The sequence below is a fragment of the Argentina silus genome (assembly GCF_951799395.1).
Source record: "Argentina silus genome assembly, chromosome: 17".
Lineage (NCBI taxonomy): Eukaryota > Metazoa > Chordata > Actinopteri > Argentiniformes > Argentinidae > Argentina > Argentina silus.
In genome coordinates this window covers 621,388-638,265 of record NC_139671.1, presented here as the reverse complement: position 1 = coordinate 638,265, position 16,878 = coordinate 621,388, and the positions used below count along the sequence as shown (strand labels likewise).

Sequence of the window (16,878 nt, the reverse complement as noted above, 5' to 3'; positions counted from 1 at the left end):
AACACACACACACAGACACAGGAGAGTGTGTTTGCCTCTTCCATTGTCCACATCATTACGTGTTGACTGGTGTGAAGTGCTGCCGAAAGGACAAAGAAAAAATAACTCATGGGTTCCGTAGCGGAACTTCTGCAACATCATCACACCAGTGGGACTTTCTAAACTTCTACCTACTGTATGTGCTACTATGACGTCAAAGTAGAGATTCTTATGTTTTATTTGACAGTATTCATGTTCATACTGGTTTCACCATTCAGAAATTACAACACTTTTTATGCATAGTCCCCCTGTTTCAGGGTACGCAAATGGCAAAATGATGGGACAGATTAATCAGATGTCCAAATTATGTTTTGTATTTTGGTCGACAATCCTTTCGTAAATGCAAAAGAGGTCTTGGTCTCAGTGTGTTTCCCCTGTATTGGTTAAATAATATAAGGTATTTTATGTATTTTTGCCTGAAATGTTTTCATCAGGAAATGAAATGCATGTTAAATTGGATTTAAATATGAAGATTGACTTAGCCAGTAAAGCTGAAAACCTGAAAAACTCCCTTGTTGCTATGGTTCTGAGTTATTGTCTTACTTCAGAACACATTCTGCTGCTGCAGAACATTAACACTCCCTCCTCCATGTTTCACAGATGAGGTGGTAGGCTGTAAATCTTGGGGAGATTCTTTTCTCCAATCTTTCCACTTACAGTCACTCTGGTACATGATAATTTGTATCTGTCCACAAAACCTTTTTCCAGACCTCTGTAGGCTTTTTATGTTTTTTTTTAGCAAACTGTAAGTGACCCTCCTTTTTGAGGATAACTAGTGGTTTGGACCTTGCAGCAAAGCATCTGTAGTTTGGCTGGTGACATATTCTGTGGATGGTCGTCTCTGACACATTCAAACCTACCACCTGAGGAGTGTTCCTGATCAGTGGGACAGTTGTTTTGTGTTTTTTCTTAATTCTTATTTCATCCACTGTTGAAGTCTGCCTTGGCCTACCAGCCTGTTTGCGATTGCTGCTTCTTTTTCCCGAAAGCCGAAGGTTCCTGCTATGTTTCAGATTTTTCAGCCTAATTATGGCTTCCTTGACTTTCATTGACACTGCTTTGGTCCTTATGTTGACTGACTCCCAAGGCAAATGCAAAGCCTAGAATCAACACTAGAACTTGTCAGCTCTCTTCTACCTGCACAGATGATGTGACGGAGCAGACCTGACTGACCAGAAACACCTGTCAACCATTTGTCCCATAGGGGGACTATGCATAAATAGTGTCATTTCTGAATGGTGAAACCAATATGTACACAAATACCATCAACTAAAAGCTGAGAATCTCTACTTTAACCTCACAGTAATTGTTTGATTTCAAATCCAAACTTTTGGGGTGTAGAGCCAAAAGAAGAGAAAATGCTTCACTGTTCCATTACCTATGCAGGGAATTGTATATTATGATCTCGTGGATGGTCAGTCCTTGCATCCATCGATCTGAAGTTGTTATATTTTGCCAGCCCCATCCCTCAGCTGTTTACCAAAAAAGTGGCGGGAGCCACATTGCCATCAATGGTAATCATGTTTGCGGATCACAACAGTTTCATTTTTAAATTGAAGCATAGTATTCCCAAAGCTTTGTTGGCTACCCGCCAAAGTGGCTGGTAAGATTTACAGATTCACCCACCAATGCCAAAATCCACCCATATTTGGTTGGTGGCGAGTGTTAATTTACCCCCCACCCCTCCACATTTTCCAACAGTGTTTGAAATATCTACTCTGAATACAATTTTGTCATTGAAGAATCAGGTTCAAATATGTTACCAAGTATGATCATTCGAAATGCCCTCCTGAACCAACTGTAAAAGAATGCATAAATCATTGGATTAAGTATGGAATTTGAGAAGCCAATCCATATTAATGTTTCAATTACAACTGGAGAAATAGAATAATTTATAATGGGATTAATAAAGTTGCAGACAAAAAAGGGCATCCAGAATGCTAGAAACACCCCCATAATGATGGCCAGTGTTTTGGTTGCTTTTCTCTGTGATTTGTCTGCCATCCTCCCTGAGGTCTGACAGGTTGTGTTCTGGATGCTGCGTGCTTGTCTCTGTGCTACCAGGAAAATCTTGATGTAGATGCAGAGCATCATGACACCAGGGATGTAGAATGAGAGTATTGAAGACACAGTGCTTGATACGGCAGTCTGAAACAAAATACACCCTCCCTCACATGCAACATAAGTATAGTAAAACTCCTCAGCCCCCAAAATGTTGAGCCCCAAAAATATCATCCCAAAGCCCACTATGGCAGAAACACCCCAGCTGACCAGGATCATGACCAGACCAATGTGACCAGTTATTTTACTTCTGTATCTCAGAGGGTCACAGACTGCATAATATCGGTCTATAGAAATGAAAGACAAATTCAAAATGGATGCAGTGATCAACATGACATCAACGCTATAGTAGATTTTACAGGACAAATCTCCAAAATACCAGCAGGTTTCCACTGTGCTCACTGTGCTTGGAGGCAGGACTAAGGCTCCTAAGAGCAGGTCTGACACAGCCAGAGACAGGATGAGGTAGTTGGTTGGAGTGTGCAGCTGTTTAAAGTGAATGATGGTGATGATCACAAGAAGGTTTCCACACACTGTGAGAACAGACATTGTACCAAGTAAAAGATACAGTAATACTCTTGTTGTTGGAGCGACGATCGTTCTTTTGCAAGAGCCATTCACTGATTCATAACATAGATGTATATTCTCCACAATATCAGCCTTGCTGACACCGAGTCCTGGTTCCATCGTCTTGGTTCAGGTTTTTTATCTGCAAAAAATATTCCATGTTTTTCATCAGTATTATCACTTTAAACATCATATTACTGAGTATACAGGAGGCTTGTTGGAAATAGCATATATGAAGTTAGATGGTTGTATTTTTAATATCCTCAAAATCTTTTCACAAACATACCTCCTATACCTGTTATCAAAGCCATTCATCAACAATATTTTCACAACACCAGAGGTGTTTTTTTAACTCAGTATACACTAAGAATAATTCTCTGGCTAAATTCCCAACATGGCCCTTATACTATCATGGCCACACAATCATCCCCTGCTTTCAATTGGCTCATTCGTCCCCTCTCTTCTGCCCAGATCGTTGCTGCAAATGAGAATATGTTAAATAAATCATCAAAATAAATACCATACCTTTCAGCCTTGCGGATGGTGATGGAATCCTTGGTCTCTGGTCACAATGTGAAGAGACTCTGGACTTGAATCTCATATTTATGTATCCATTGTCTATTACCATAAGGAATACATTATCCTGCTGACCAATCAGACATGTGGGCAATTCTGCATTGTGATATTATCAGGGGATGTCATGACAAGTACGACATGATGTTTGAATATATTACACTGTGACAACCCCCCCCCCCCTCCCTGAAAACATCAGTTAATGAAGAAGGGACACTGCTACATATTTAGAGAAATTTATCGCACAAACAGTAAATATTTGACTCTTGATTCATTTTTCTGATGTCATTAATTAGTACACTCACAAAACGGACATCTGGTCTTACATTCTAATGTTGCCGACATCACAATACAGATTTAATTGTCTGAAGAGCAGTACAGATCTTACATCCTATCTGCGTCAATAGTAACACCAAGATTTTTCACGGCCTGATTAGGAGTGATTGTTCAGCCGTTGAGACTAAGTGTTAAATCAGATGGTAAATTCCTGTTTCCTTAAGCCAAGGATGAGCAAATCCACTTGTGTATGTATTGTTTGTCTTTCGGTAACATACACAAAGAAAACAGTCAGGGGCCAAATACTAAGCCTTGCGGAACACCAAACTGGACCTTGGACGGCGCTGGGGGTTTTCATCCAGTAGAACCAACTGGTATATCTGTTAGGGAGGATCTAAACCAATCTAAATTCCAGAACGCGTAAACTAACTACATTCTCTCATTGCTTGAGAAGGACAATTTGATCAATGTGTCAAAAGCTGCGCTCAAATGAAGAAGTACAAAGAAAGAAACAGCTCTGGTCTGAAGCTTCAATTAATACACTTTTGTTCATCATTTTCAAAGCGTGTATACAAATTTGGATTTGAAGCGTATTAAATGGAGAGCTCTACATATTTGATTTACTTCAATTACATATTTAGATATTTACTCTGACATAAACATATTTACTCTGAAATCAATTTCAGAGTTGAAGAGTCAGGTTGAAATATTTTGCCTGAGATGATCATTCTAAATGCCGTTCTGAACCAACTGTAGAAGAAAGCATAGACCATTGGGTTGATTGTTGAATTTAAGTAGCCAATCCACACTAATGTTTCAAACACAACTGCAGAAGTAGAATAATTGATAAAGGGATCAATAATGTTGCAGAGAAAAAAGGGCATCCAGAATGCTAGAAACACCCCCATAATGATGGCCAGCGTTTTGGTTGCTTTTCTCTGTGATTTGTCTGCCATCCTCCTTGAGGTCTGATAGGTTGTGTTCTGGATGCTGCGTGCTTGTCTCTGTGCTACCAGGAAAATCTTGATGTAGATGCAGAGCATCATGACACCTGGGATGTAGAATGAGAATATTGAAGACACAGTGCTTGATACAGCAGTCAAAAACATAATACACCCTCCCTCACATGCAACATGAGTATAGTAAAACTCCTCAACCCCCAAAATGTTGAGCCCCAAAAATATCATCCCAAAGCCCACTACGGCAGAAACACCCCAGATGACCAGGATCATGACCAGACCAATGTGAACAGTTATTTTACTTCTATATCTCAGAGGGTCACAGACTGCATAATATCGGTCTATAGAAATGAAAGACAAATTCAAAATGGATGTATTGCACAGCATGACATCGAAGCTAGAGTGGATTTTACAGAACAAATCTCCAAAATACCAGCAGGTTTCTACAGATCGTATCATACTAGGAAACATGACAACTGCCCCTAAGAGCAGGTCTGACACAGCCAGAGACAGGATGAGGTAGTTGGTTGGAGTGTGGAGCTGTTTAAAGTGAATGATGGTGATGATTAAAAGAAGGTTTCCACACACTGTGAGAACAGACATTGTACCAAGGAAAAGATACACTAATTCTCTCATTGTTGGAGCGACGATCGTTCTTTTGCAAGAGCCATTCACTGATTCATAACATAGATGTATATTCTCCACAATATCAGCCTGGCTGACACCGAGTCCTGGTTCCATCGTCCTGGTTCAGGTTCTTTATCTGCAAAAAATATTCCATGTTTTTCATCAGTATTATCATTTTAAACATCATATTACTGAGTATACAGTAGGCTTGTTGGAAATAGCATATATGAAGTTAGAGGGTTGTATTTTTAATATCCTCAAAATGATTATCTTTTCACAAACATACCTCCTATACCTGTTATCAAAGCCATTCATCAACAATATTTTCACAACACCAGAGGTGTTTTTTTAACTCAGTATACACTAAGAATAATTCTCTGGCTAAATTCCCAACATGGCCCTTATACTATCATGGCCACACAATCATCCCCTGCTTTCAATTGGCTCATTCCTCCCCTCTCTTTTCCCCAGGTCGTTGCTGCAAATGAGAATATGTTAAATAAATCATCTAAATAAATACCATACCTTTCAGCCTTGCGGAGGGTGATGTATCTTTTTATGTGAATCCTTGGTCTCTGGTCACAATGTGAAGAGACTCTGGACTTGAATCTCATATTTATGTATCCATAGTCTATTACCATAAGGAATACATTATCCTGCTGACCAATCAGACATGTGGACAATTCTGCATTGTGATTGTATCAGGGGATGTCATGACAAGTACGACATGATGTTTGAATATATTACACTGTGACAACCTCCCCCCCCCCCCCCCCCCTGAAAACATCAGTTAATGAAGAAGGGACACTGCTACATATTTAGAGAAATTTATCACACAAACAGTAAATATTTGACTCTTGATTCATTTTTCTGATGCCATTAATTTGCACACTCACAACACGGACATCTGCTCTTACTTGTCCAGTTCAATCCAAGCCTGATCGGCTCATCTAAAATTCTCCAGACCTCCAAAAGAGGTGTGAGAACAATGTGATTTGGACGTGTGGCTACGCGAGACTACTCTCCCACCAACAGAGTGAAGTGGAAGAAGCTTGACAATAACAGTGTGGATTATAGAAACAACATGCTCACTCAAAACATATTCTAAACTACTGTTAGGGTACATAGAATGAAGGGTTTACATAGAATATCAAAGTAAATAAAGTATGGACAGCACTTCCAAGACAAATTCTAAATGGATGTAGTGACCAACATGACATCGAAGCTTGAGTGGATTTTACAGAACAAATCTCCAAAATACCAGCAGGTTTCCACTGTGCTCACTGTGCTTGGAGGTTGGACTAAGGCCCCTAAGAGCAGGTCTGACACAGCCAGAGACAGGATGAGGTAGTTGGTTGGAGTGTGGAGCTGTTTAAAGTGAATGATGGTGATGATCACAAGAAGGTTTCCACACACTGTGAGAACGTTGTGTGTTCCTTTTGAGCCATATAGCCTCGGTAGGCAAAAAAAGTTTGGTTTAACTTGCATAGCTTATCTTTATCTTCAATTTTGCCTGTATTGGATATACAACTAATTTATTCAACCCAAGACACCGGCAGTCACCATTTGTACCAATAAAAAAATCACTGATAGGTTTGTGTGATGATCATTTTTATTTATTTTATTTTATTTAGTTGCTTTTGTTTGGCTGGTGACATATTGATTGTACACTGTACATGTCTGTGTTGGCCTACCAGCCTGTTTGCGATTGCTGCTTTTTTTCCTTTTTAATGATGTTCCAAACTGTTGATGTTGGCCAGGCTAAGGTTTCTGCTATGTTTCAGATTTTTCCTTGACTTTCATTGACACCACTTTGGTCCTGATGTTGACAGACTCCAAAGTCAAATGCAAAGCCTAGAATCAACACTAGAACTTGACAGCTCTCTTATACCTGTACAGGTGATGTGGCGGAGCACACCTGACTTACCAGAAACACCTGTCAAGCCAATTTCTTATCTAAAAAGTGTAATTTCTGAATGGTGAAACCAATATGTACACAAATACCATCAAATAAAAGCTGAGAATCTCTACTTTAACCTCACAGTAATTGTTTGATTTCCAATCCAAACCTTTTAGGTGTAGAGCCAAAAGAAGAGAAAATGCTTCACTTGCACAGGGCACTGTATATTTTGATCTCTTGGATGGTCAGTCCTTGCCTCCATAGATCGCTCTATGAAATTGAAAGTGGTTATATTTTTGCCAGCCCCGTCCCTCAGCTGCTTATCAAAAATGTGGCGGGAGCCACATCGCCAGTTTCCTTTTTTTCTCACCTTCCTCCCCCCTCTCCCCTCCCTGAACCCCCTCCCTGAACCCCCTCCCTCCATATATTGAACTCCACATTTTCCAAAAGTTTTTGAAATATCTACTCTGAATGCAATATTGTGGTTGAAGAATCAGGTTGAAATATGTTACCCAGTATAATCATTCGAAATGCCCTCCTGAACCAACTGTAGAAGAATGCATAAATCATTGGATTCAGGATGGAATTTGAGTAGCCAATATGCAGAAGTATTGGAAAAAAGATTGGAGGACTGGAATAACTGATGAAGGGGTTAATGACATTAAGAACAAAGAAAGGTGTCCAACATGATATAAAAACCCCCATAATGATGGCCAGTGTTTTGGTGGCCTTTCTCTCCATCTTACTGACAGATGCTCCAGAGCTCTTATTCTGACAGGTTGTGTTCTGGATGCTGCGTGCTTGTCTCTGTGCTACCAGGAATATCTTGAAGTAGATGCAGAGCATAATGACACCTGGGGTGTAGAATGAGAGTATTGAAGACACAGTGCTTGATACGGCAGTCTGAAACAAAATACACCCTCCCTCACATGCAACATAAGTATAGTAAAACTCCTCAGCCCCCAAAATGTTGAGCCCCAAAAATATCATCCCAAAGCCCACTATGGCAGAAACACCCCAGCTGACCAGGATCATGACCAGACCAATGTGACCAGTTATTTTACTTCTATATCTCAGAGGGTCACAGACTGCATAATATCGGTCTATAGAAATGAAAGACAAATTCAAAATAGATGCAGTGACCAACATGACATCAAAGCTAGAGTGGATTTTACAGAACAAATCTCCAAAATACCAGCAGGTTTCCACTGTGCTCACTGTGCTTGGAGGCAGGACTAAGGCTCCTAAGAGCAGGTCTGACACAGCCAGAGACAGGATGAGGTAGTTGGTTGGAGTGTGGAGCTGTTTAAAGTGAATGATGGTGATGATCACAAGAAGGTTTCCACACACTGTGAGAACAGACATTGTACCAAGTAAAAGATACAGTAATACTCTTGTTGTTGGAGCGGCGATTGTTCTTTTGCAAGAGCCATTCACTGATTCATAACATAGATGTATATTCTCCACAATATCAGCCTTGCTGACACTGAGTCCTGGTTCCATCGTCCTTCTTCAGGTTTTTTATCTGCAAAAAATTGTCCATGTTTTTCATCAATATTATCATTTTAAACATCATATTACTGAGTATACAGTAGGCTTGTTGGAAATAGCATTTATGAAGTTAAATGGTTGTATTTTTAACATCCTCAAAATGATTATCTTTTCACAAACATACCTCCTATACCTGTTATCAAAGCCATTCATCAACAATATTTTCACAACACCAGAGGTGTTTTTTTAACTCAGTATACACTAAGAATAATTCTCTGGCTAAATTCCCAACATGGCCCTTATACTATCATGGCCACACAATCATCCCCTGCTTTCAATTGGCTCATTCCTCCCCTCTCTTCTCCCCAGGTCGTTGCTGCAAAAGAGAATATGTGAAATAAAATCATAAAATAAATACCATACCTTTCACTCTTGCGGAGGGTGATGTATCTTTTTATGTGAATCCTTGGTCTCTGGTCACAATGTGAAGAGACTCTGGACATGAGTCTCATATTTATGTATCCATAGTCTATTACCATAATGAATACATTATCCTGCTGACCAATCAGACATGTGGGAAATTCTGCATTGTGATTGTATCAGGGGATGTCATGACAAGTACGACATGATGTTTGAATATTACACTGTGACAACCTTCCCCCCCCTGAAAACACCAGTTAATGAAGAAGGGACACTGCTAAATATTTAGAGAAATTTATCATAAAACAGTAAATATTTGACTCTTGATTCATTTTTCTGGTATCATTAATTAGCACACTCACAAAACTGACATCTGGTCTTAAATTCTAATGTTGCCTTCAGCTCAGTACAGATTTAATTGTCTGAAGCGCTGTACATATCTTACATCCTATCTGGGTCAATGGTAACACCAAGGTTTTTCATGGCCTGATTAGGAGTGATCGTTCAGCCGTTGAGATTAAGCGTTAAATCAGATGTCAATTTCTGTTTTCTTTCAGCCAAGGATGAGCATCTCTGACTTGTCTGTGTTTAGCAGTAGAACATTTGCCGCCATCCACTTGTGTATGTCTTGTTGGTCTATTGGTAACATGTAGAAAGATAACAGTCAGGGGCCAAGTGCTAAGCCTTGCGGAACACCAAACTGGACATTGGACAGCGCTGGGGTTTTTCCATCCAGTAGAACCAATTGGTATATCTGTTTGATAGGATCTAAACCACGATAAATGCCAGAACACGTAAACCAACTACATTCTCTCATTGCTCGAGAAGGACAATATGATCAACAGTGTCAAAAGCTGTGCTCAACTGAAGAAGTACAAAGAAACAAACAGCTCTGGTCTGAAGCTAACAATAATAAATGTCCTTCTTTGACTAGAGCTGTCTCAGTGGTACAGTATGTTGGGGCCTCACTCTGTCATCACTCAATATTACTCTCTCTCTAACCTCGTTGATGCCAGGCTTTCCGAGTTCGGGTGAGGGTTAGCCTGGGGAAATCCTCTGCAGAAAGTAGCTTCAAAGGGGTGGAAACCCTTTTAAAATGAGTGATGTCATGCGCACGTCAAACCAAGCAAGGTATTTGATTGGTTTGACGTGCGCATGACATCACTCATTTTAAAAGGGTTCTAAATAAACAGAATGAAGTTTTTCCTTCATGTATTCTTCAGTTGTCTTCAATGTTTCAAATTAGCATGAGCAACAACTACAGTATATGCAAAATAGTCCTACCTGGTTGGGAAAAGACAACAGACATAACAACTGACAACCGTTCTGCATGTGGGGGAAAGTTCTTGGAATGTAACATGCAATGAAATTATGAGCGCATTCTCCCATCGCTCTGTCCAGTTTAATCCAAACCTGATCGGCTAATCTAAAATTCTCCAGACCTCCAAAAGAAGCATGAGAACAATGTGATTTGGAGGTGTGGCTATGCGAGACTACTCTCCCACCAACAGAGTGAAGTGGAAGAAGCTTGACAATAACAGTGTGGATTATAGAAACAACGTGCTCACTCAAAACATATTCCAAAGTACTGTTAGGGTACATAGGATGAGGGTTGTCATAGAATATCAAAGGAAATAAAGTATGGACAGCACTTCAATTAATACACTTTTATTCATCATTTTTAATGCATGTACATACAAAATATGATTTAAACCGTATTAAATGGAGTGCTTTGATTTACTTCAATAACATATTTACATATTTACTCTGAAATCAATTTCAGAGTTGAAGAGTCAGGTTGAAATATTTTGCCTGAGATGATCATTCTAAATGCCGTTCTGAACCAACTGTAGAAGAAAGCATAGACCATTGGGTTGATTGTTGAATTTAAGTAGCCAATCCACACTGATGTTTCAAACACAACTGCAGAAGTAGAATAATTGATAAAGGGATCAATAATGTTACAGAGAAAGAAGGGCATCCAGAAAGCGAGAAACGCCCCCATAATGATGGCCAGTGTTTTGGTTGCTTTTCTCTGCGATTTGTCTGCCATCCTCCCTGAGGTCTGACAGGTTGTGTTCTGGATGCTGCGTGCTTGTCTCTGTGCTACCAGGAAAATCTTGAAGTAGATGCAGAGTATAATGATACCTGGGATGTAGAATGAGAGTATTGAAGACACAGTGCTTGAAATGGCAGTGAAAAACATAATACACCCTCCCTCACATGCAACATGAGTATAGTAAAACTCCTCAGCCCCCAAAATGTTGAGCCCCAACAATATCATCCCAAATCCCACTATGGCAGAAACACCCCAGCTGACCAGGATCATGACCAGAGCAATGTGAACAGTTATTTTACTTCTATATCTCAGAGGGTCACAGACTGCATAATATCGGTCTATAGAAATGAAACACAAATTCAAAATGGATGTATTGCACAGCATGACATCGAAGCTAGAGTGGATTTTACAGAACAAATCTCCAAAATACCAGCAGGTTTCTACAGATCGTATTATACTAGGAATCATGACAACTGCCCCTAAGAGCAGGTCTGACACAGCCAGAGACAGGATGAGGTAGTTGGTTGGAGTGTGGAGCTGTTTAAAGTGAATGATGGTGATGACCACAAGAAGGTTTCCACACACTGTGAGAACAGACATTGTACCAAGGAAAAGATACAGTAATACTCTTGTTGTTGGAGCGACAATCGTTCTTTTGCAAGAGCCATTCACTGATTCATAACATAGATGTATATTCTCCACAATATCAGCCTTGCTGACACCGAGTCCTGGTTCCATCGTCCTGGTTCAGGTTCTTTATCTGCAAAAAATATTCCATGTTTTTCATCAATATTATCATTTTAAACATCATATTACTGAGTATACAGGAGGCTTGTTGGAAATAGCATATATGAAGTTAAATGGTTGTATTTTTAACATCCTCAAAATGATTATCTTTTCACAAACATACCTCCTATACCTGTTATCAAAGCCATTCATCAACAATATTTTCACAACACCAGAGGTGTTTTTTTAACTCAGTATACACTAAGAATAATTCTCTGGCTAAATTCTCAACATGGCCCTTATACTATCATGGCCACACAATCATCCCCTGCTTTCAATTGGCTCATTCGTCCCCTCTCTTTTCCCCAGTTCGTTGCTGCAAATGAGAATATGTGAAATAAATCATAAAATAAATACCATACCTTTCAGCCTTGCGGAGGGTGATGTATCTTTTTATGTGAATCCTTGGTCTCTGGTCACAATGTGAAGAGACTCTGGACATGAGTCTCATATTTATGTATCCATTGTCTATTACCATAATGAATACATTATCCTGCTGACCAATCAGACATGTGGGCAATTCTGCATTGTGATTGTATCAGGGGATGTCATGACAAGTACGACATGATGTTTGAATATTACACTGTGACAACCCCCCCCCCCCCCCCCTGAAAACACCAGTTAATGAAGAATGGACACTGTTACATATTTAGAGAAATTTATCACACAAACAGTAAATATTTGACTCTTGATTCATTTTTCTGGTATCATTAATTAGCACACTCACAAAACTGACATCTGCTCTTAAATTCTAATGTTGCCTTCAGCTCAGTACAGATTTAATTGTCTGAAGCGCTGTACAGATCTTACATCCTATCTGGGTCAATGGTAACACCAAGGTTTTTCACAGCCTGATTAGGAGTGATCGTTCAGCCGTTGAGATTAAGCGTTAAATCAGATGGTAAATTACGTTTTCTTTTAGCCGAGGATGAGCATCTCTGTCTTGTTTGACTTTAGCAGTAGAACATTTGCCGCCATCCACTTGTGTACGTTTATGGCATTTAGCAGACATTTACATTAACATTTACATTTACATTCTTGGCATTTAGCAGACGCCTTTATCCAAAGTGACTTACAACAAATACATTTGTTTAAGTAAGTGAATCATTTGTCCAACAGTCATCATAAGACAAAGTAATCAATGCTCACACCAGGGGCCATTGGCAGTCGTAATGCCAGAAGCCAATTTTTTTTTTTTTTTTATAATTTATTAACAGGAGAGAACTTGCACAGGGGGGAAGTGGGGGTGAAGAGGTCTCAAGGGTTGGGGTTAGGGTTAGTACAGGGAGGGTAGTGGGGGTGAAGAGGTCTTAGGAAGGACTGTTAAGATGTAGCCTGAAGAGATGGGTCATCAATCTACGGTGGAAGATCGGTAGTGACTCTGCAGTCCTGACAGTAGTGTGAAGCTCGTTCCACCAGCGGGGCGCCAGGACAGTGAAAAGCCGTGACCGAGTGGCGCAGCCGCTGCATCCACGTAGAGGCGGCGGTGCCAGGCAGGCTGCCGAGGTGGAAGAGCGGAGTGATCGTGCAGGGGTTTGGGGGCTAACCATTGCTTGCAAGTAGGGAGGGGCTGTTCCATTTGCCGCCCGCTAGGCGAGCACCAGGGTGTTGAATTTGATGCGAGCTGCTTCCAGGAGCCAGTGGAGGGTGCAGAGGAGGGGCGTGACATGGGTGAATTTGGGGAGCTTGAACACCAGACGAGTGGCAGCGTTCTGGATGAGCTGCAGAGGTCTGATAGCGGAGGTGGGGAGTCCGGCAAGAGTGCGTTGCAGTAGTCATGGCGGGAGTGTTTGGACGAAAAGTTGTACGTCTTGTTCGTCTATTGGTAACATTTTCAAAGAAAACAGTCAAGGGCCAAGTACTGAGCCTTGCGGAACACCAAACTGGACCTTGGACAGCGCTCGGGTTTTTTCATCCATTCGACCCAACTGGTATATTAGATTAGATTAGATTAGATTCAACTTTATTGTCATTGTGCAGAGTACAAGTACAGAGACAACGAAATGCAGTTAGCGTCTAACCAGAAGTGCAAAAAAGCAGAAAAGTGCAGTGTGAACAGTAAATCTGTTATGAAGGATCTAAACCAAGATAAATGCTAGAACACGTAAAACGACTACATTCTCTCATTGCTCTAGAAGGACAATTTGATCAACGGTGTCAAAAGCTGCGCTCAAATGAAGAAGTACAAAGAAAGAAACAGCTCTGGTCTGAAGCTAACAATAATTAATGTACTACTTTGACTAGAGCTGTCTCAGTGCTACAGTATGTTGGGGCCTCACTCTGTCATCACTCAATATTACTCTCTTTAACCTCGTTGATGCCAGGCTTTCCTAGTTAGGGTGAGGGTTAGCCTGGGGAAATCCTTTGCAGAAAGTAGCTTCAAAGGGGTGGAAACCCTTTTAAAATGAGTGATGTCATGCACACGTCAAACCAATCAAATACCTTGCTTGGGAGTTCTAAAGAAACAGAATGAAGTTTTTCCTTCATGTATTCTTCAGTTGTCTTCAATGTTTCAAATTAGCATGAGCAACAACTACAGTATATGCAAAATAGTCCTACCTGGTTGGGAAAAGACAACAGACATAACAACTGACAACCGTTCTGCATGTGGGGGAACGTTCTTGGAATGTAACATGCAATGAAATTATGAGCGCATTCTCCCATCGCTCTGTCCAGTTTAATCCAAGCCTGATCGGCTAATCTAAAATTCTCCAGACCTCCAAAAGAAGCGTGAGAACAATGTGATTTGGAGGTGTGGCTACGGGAGACTACTCTCCCACCAACAGAGTGAAGTGGAAGAAGCTTGACAATAACAGTGTGGATTATAGAAACAACGTGCTCACTCAAAACGTATTCCAAAGTACTGTTAGGGTACATAGGATGAGGGTTGTCATAGAATATCAAAGGAAATAAAGTATGGACAGCACTTCAATTAATACACTTTTATTCATCATTTTTAATGCATGTCCATACAAATTATGATTTAAATCATATTAAAGGGAGTGCTTTGATTTACTTCAATGACATATTTACATATTTACTCTGAAATAAACATATTTACTCTGAAATCAATTTTACAGTTGAAGAGTCAGATTGAAATATTTTGCCTGAGATGATCATTCTAAATGCTGTTCTGAACCAACTGTAGAAGAAAGCATAGACCATTGGGTTGATTGTTGAATTTATGTAGCCAATCCACACTAATGTTTCAAGCACAACTGCAGAAGTAGAATAATTGATAAAAGGATCAATAATATTGTAGAGAAAAAAGGGCATTGTGAACACTAGAAACACCCCCATAATGATGGCCAGTGTTTTGGTTGCTTTTCTCTGCGATTTGTCTACCATCCTCCCTGAGGTCTGACAGGTTGTGTTCTGGATGCTGCGTGCTTGTCTCTGTGCTACCAGGAAAATCTTGAAGTAGATGCAGAGCATCATGACACCTGGGATGTAGAATGAGAGTATTGAAGACACAGTGCTTGATACGGCAGTCAAAAACATAATACACCCTCCCTCACATGCAACATAAGTATAGTAATAGTCCTCAACCCCCAAAATGTTGAGCCCCAAAAATATCATCCCAAAGCCCACTATGGCAGAAACACCCCAGCTGACCAGGATCATGACCAGAACAATGTGACCAGTTATTTGACTTCTATATCTCAGAGGGTCACAGACTGCATAATATCGGTCTATAGAAATGAAAGACAAATTCAAAATAGATGCAGTGACCAACATGACATCAAAGCTAGAGTGGATTTTACAGAACAAATCTCCAAAATACCAGCAGGTTTCCACTGTGCTCACTGTGCTTGGAGGCAGGACTAAGGCTCCTAAGAGCAGGTCTGACACAGCCAGAGACAGGATGAGGTAGTTGGTTGGAGTGTGGAGCTGTTTAAAGTGAATGATGGTGATGATCACAAGAAGGTTTCCACACACTGTGAGAACAGACATTGTACCAAGGAAAAGATACAGTAATACTCTTGTCGTTGGAGCGACGATTGTTCTTTTGCAAGAGCCATTCACTGATTCATAACATAGATGTATATTCTCCACAATATCAGCCTGGCTGACGCCGACTCCTGGTTCCATAGTCCTGATTCAAATTCTTTGTCTGCAAAAAATATTCCATGTTTTTCATTAGTATTGTCACTTTAAACATCATATTACTGAGTATACAGTAGGCTTGTTGGAAATAGCATATATGAAGTTAGATGGTTGTATTTTTAATATCCTCAAAATGATTATCTTTTCACAAACATACCTCCTATACCTGTTATCAAAGCCATTCATCAACAATATTTTCACAACACCAGAGGTGTTTTTTTAACTCAGTATACACTAAGAATAATTCTCTGGCTAAATTCCCAACATGGCCCTTATACTATCATGGCCACACAATCATCCCCTGCTTTCAATTGGCTCATTCCTCCCCTCTCTTCTCCCCAGTTTGTTGCTGCAAATGAGAATATGTTAAAAAAATCATCAAAATAAATACCATACCTTTCAGCCTTGCGGATGGTGATGGAATCCTTGGTGTCTGGTCACAATGTGACGAGACTCTGGACTTGAATCTCATATTTATGTATCCATTGTCTATTACCATAAGGAATACATTATCCTGCTGACCAATCAGACATGTGGGCAATTCTGCATTGTGATATTATCATGGGATGTCATGACAAGTACGACATGATGTTTGAATATATTACACTGTGACAACCCCCCCCCCTCCCTGAAAACATCAGTTAATGAAGAAGGGACACTGCTACATATTTAGAGAAATTTATCACACAAACAGTAAATATTTGACTCTTGATTCATTTTTCTGATGCCATTAATTTGCACACTCACAACACGGACATCTGCTCTTACTTGTCCAGTTCAATCCAAGCCTGATCGGCTCATCTAAAATTCTCCAGACCTCCAAAAGAGGTGTGAGAACAATGTGATTTGGACGTGTGGCTACGGGAGACTACTCTCCCACCAACAGAGTGAAGTGGAAGAAGCTTGACAATAACAGTGTGGATTATAGAAACAACATGCTCACTCAAAACATATTCCAAAGTACTGTTAGGGTACATAGGATGAGGGTTGTCATAGAATATCAAAGGAAATTT

At 40.2% G+C, this 16,878-nt stretch overlaps 5 protein-coding genes across 5 annotated transcripts; all 5 read right to left on the bottom strand.

Moving 5' to 3' along the window:
* Positions 1-1,752: 1,752 nt before the first annotated feature.
* LOC310817964 (trace amine-associated receptor 1-like) lies at positions 1,753-5,078 on the bottom strand (the record flags this gene model as incomplete). Its single annotated transcript, XM_083688722.1, has 2 exons — positions 1,753-2,443; positions 4,858-5,078. The coding sequence occupies 2 exons, from the start codon at positions 5,076-5,078 to the stop codon at positions 1,753-1,755; spliced, it is 912 nt and encodes a 303-aa protein (XP_083544848.1).
* On the bottom strand, positions 4,182-4,748 carry LOC310817631 (trace amine-associated receptor 1-like; the record flags this gene model as incomplete). The annotated part of the gene is made up of 1 exon (XM_083688281.1): positions 4,182-4,748. The coding sequence occupies one exon, from the start codon at positions 4,746-4,748 to the stop codon at positions 4,182-4,184; it is 567 nt and encodes a 188-aa protein (XP_083544407.1).
* Positions 5,079-7,464: 2,386 nt separating the features above from the next.
* Positions 7,465-8,037, bottom strand: LOC310817963 (trace amine-associated receptor 1-like; the record flags this gene model as incomplete). The annotated part of the gene is made up of 1 exon (XM_083688721.1): positions 7,465-8,037. The coding sequence occupies one exon, from the start codon at positions 8,035-8,037 to the stop codon at positions 7,465-7,467; it is 573 nt and encodes a 190-aa protein (XP_083544847.1).
* Positions 8,038-10,675: 2,638 nt separating this feature from the next.
* On the bottom strand, positions 10,676-11,710 carry LOC310818345 (trace amine-associated receptor 1-like; the record flags this gene model as incomplete). The annotated part of the gene is made up of 1 exon (XM_083689265.1): positions 10,676-11,710. One exon carries the CDS (start codon positions 11,708-11,710, stop codon positions 10,676-10,678), a length of 1,035 nt encoding a protein of 344 aa, XP_083545391.1.
* Positions 11,711-14,815: 3,105 nt separating this feature from the next.
* Positions 14,816-15,850, bottom strand: LOC310818344 (trace amine-associated receptor 1-like; the record flags this gene model as incomplete). The annotated part of the gene is made up of 1 exon (XM_083689264.1): positions 14,816-15,850. The coding sequence occupies one exon, from the start codon at positions 15,848-15,850 to the stop codon at positions 14,816-14,818; it is 1,035 nt and encodes a 344-aa protein (XP_083545390.1).
* Positions 15,851-16,878: the final 1,028 nt, after the last annotated feature.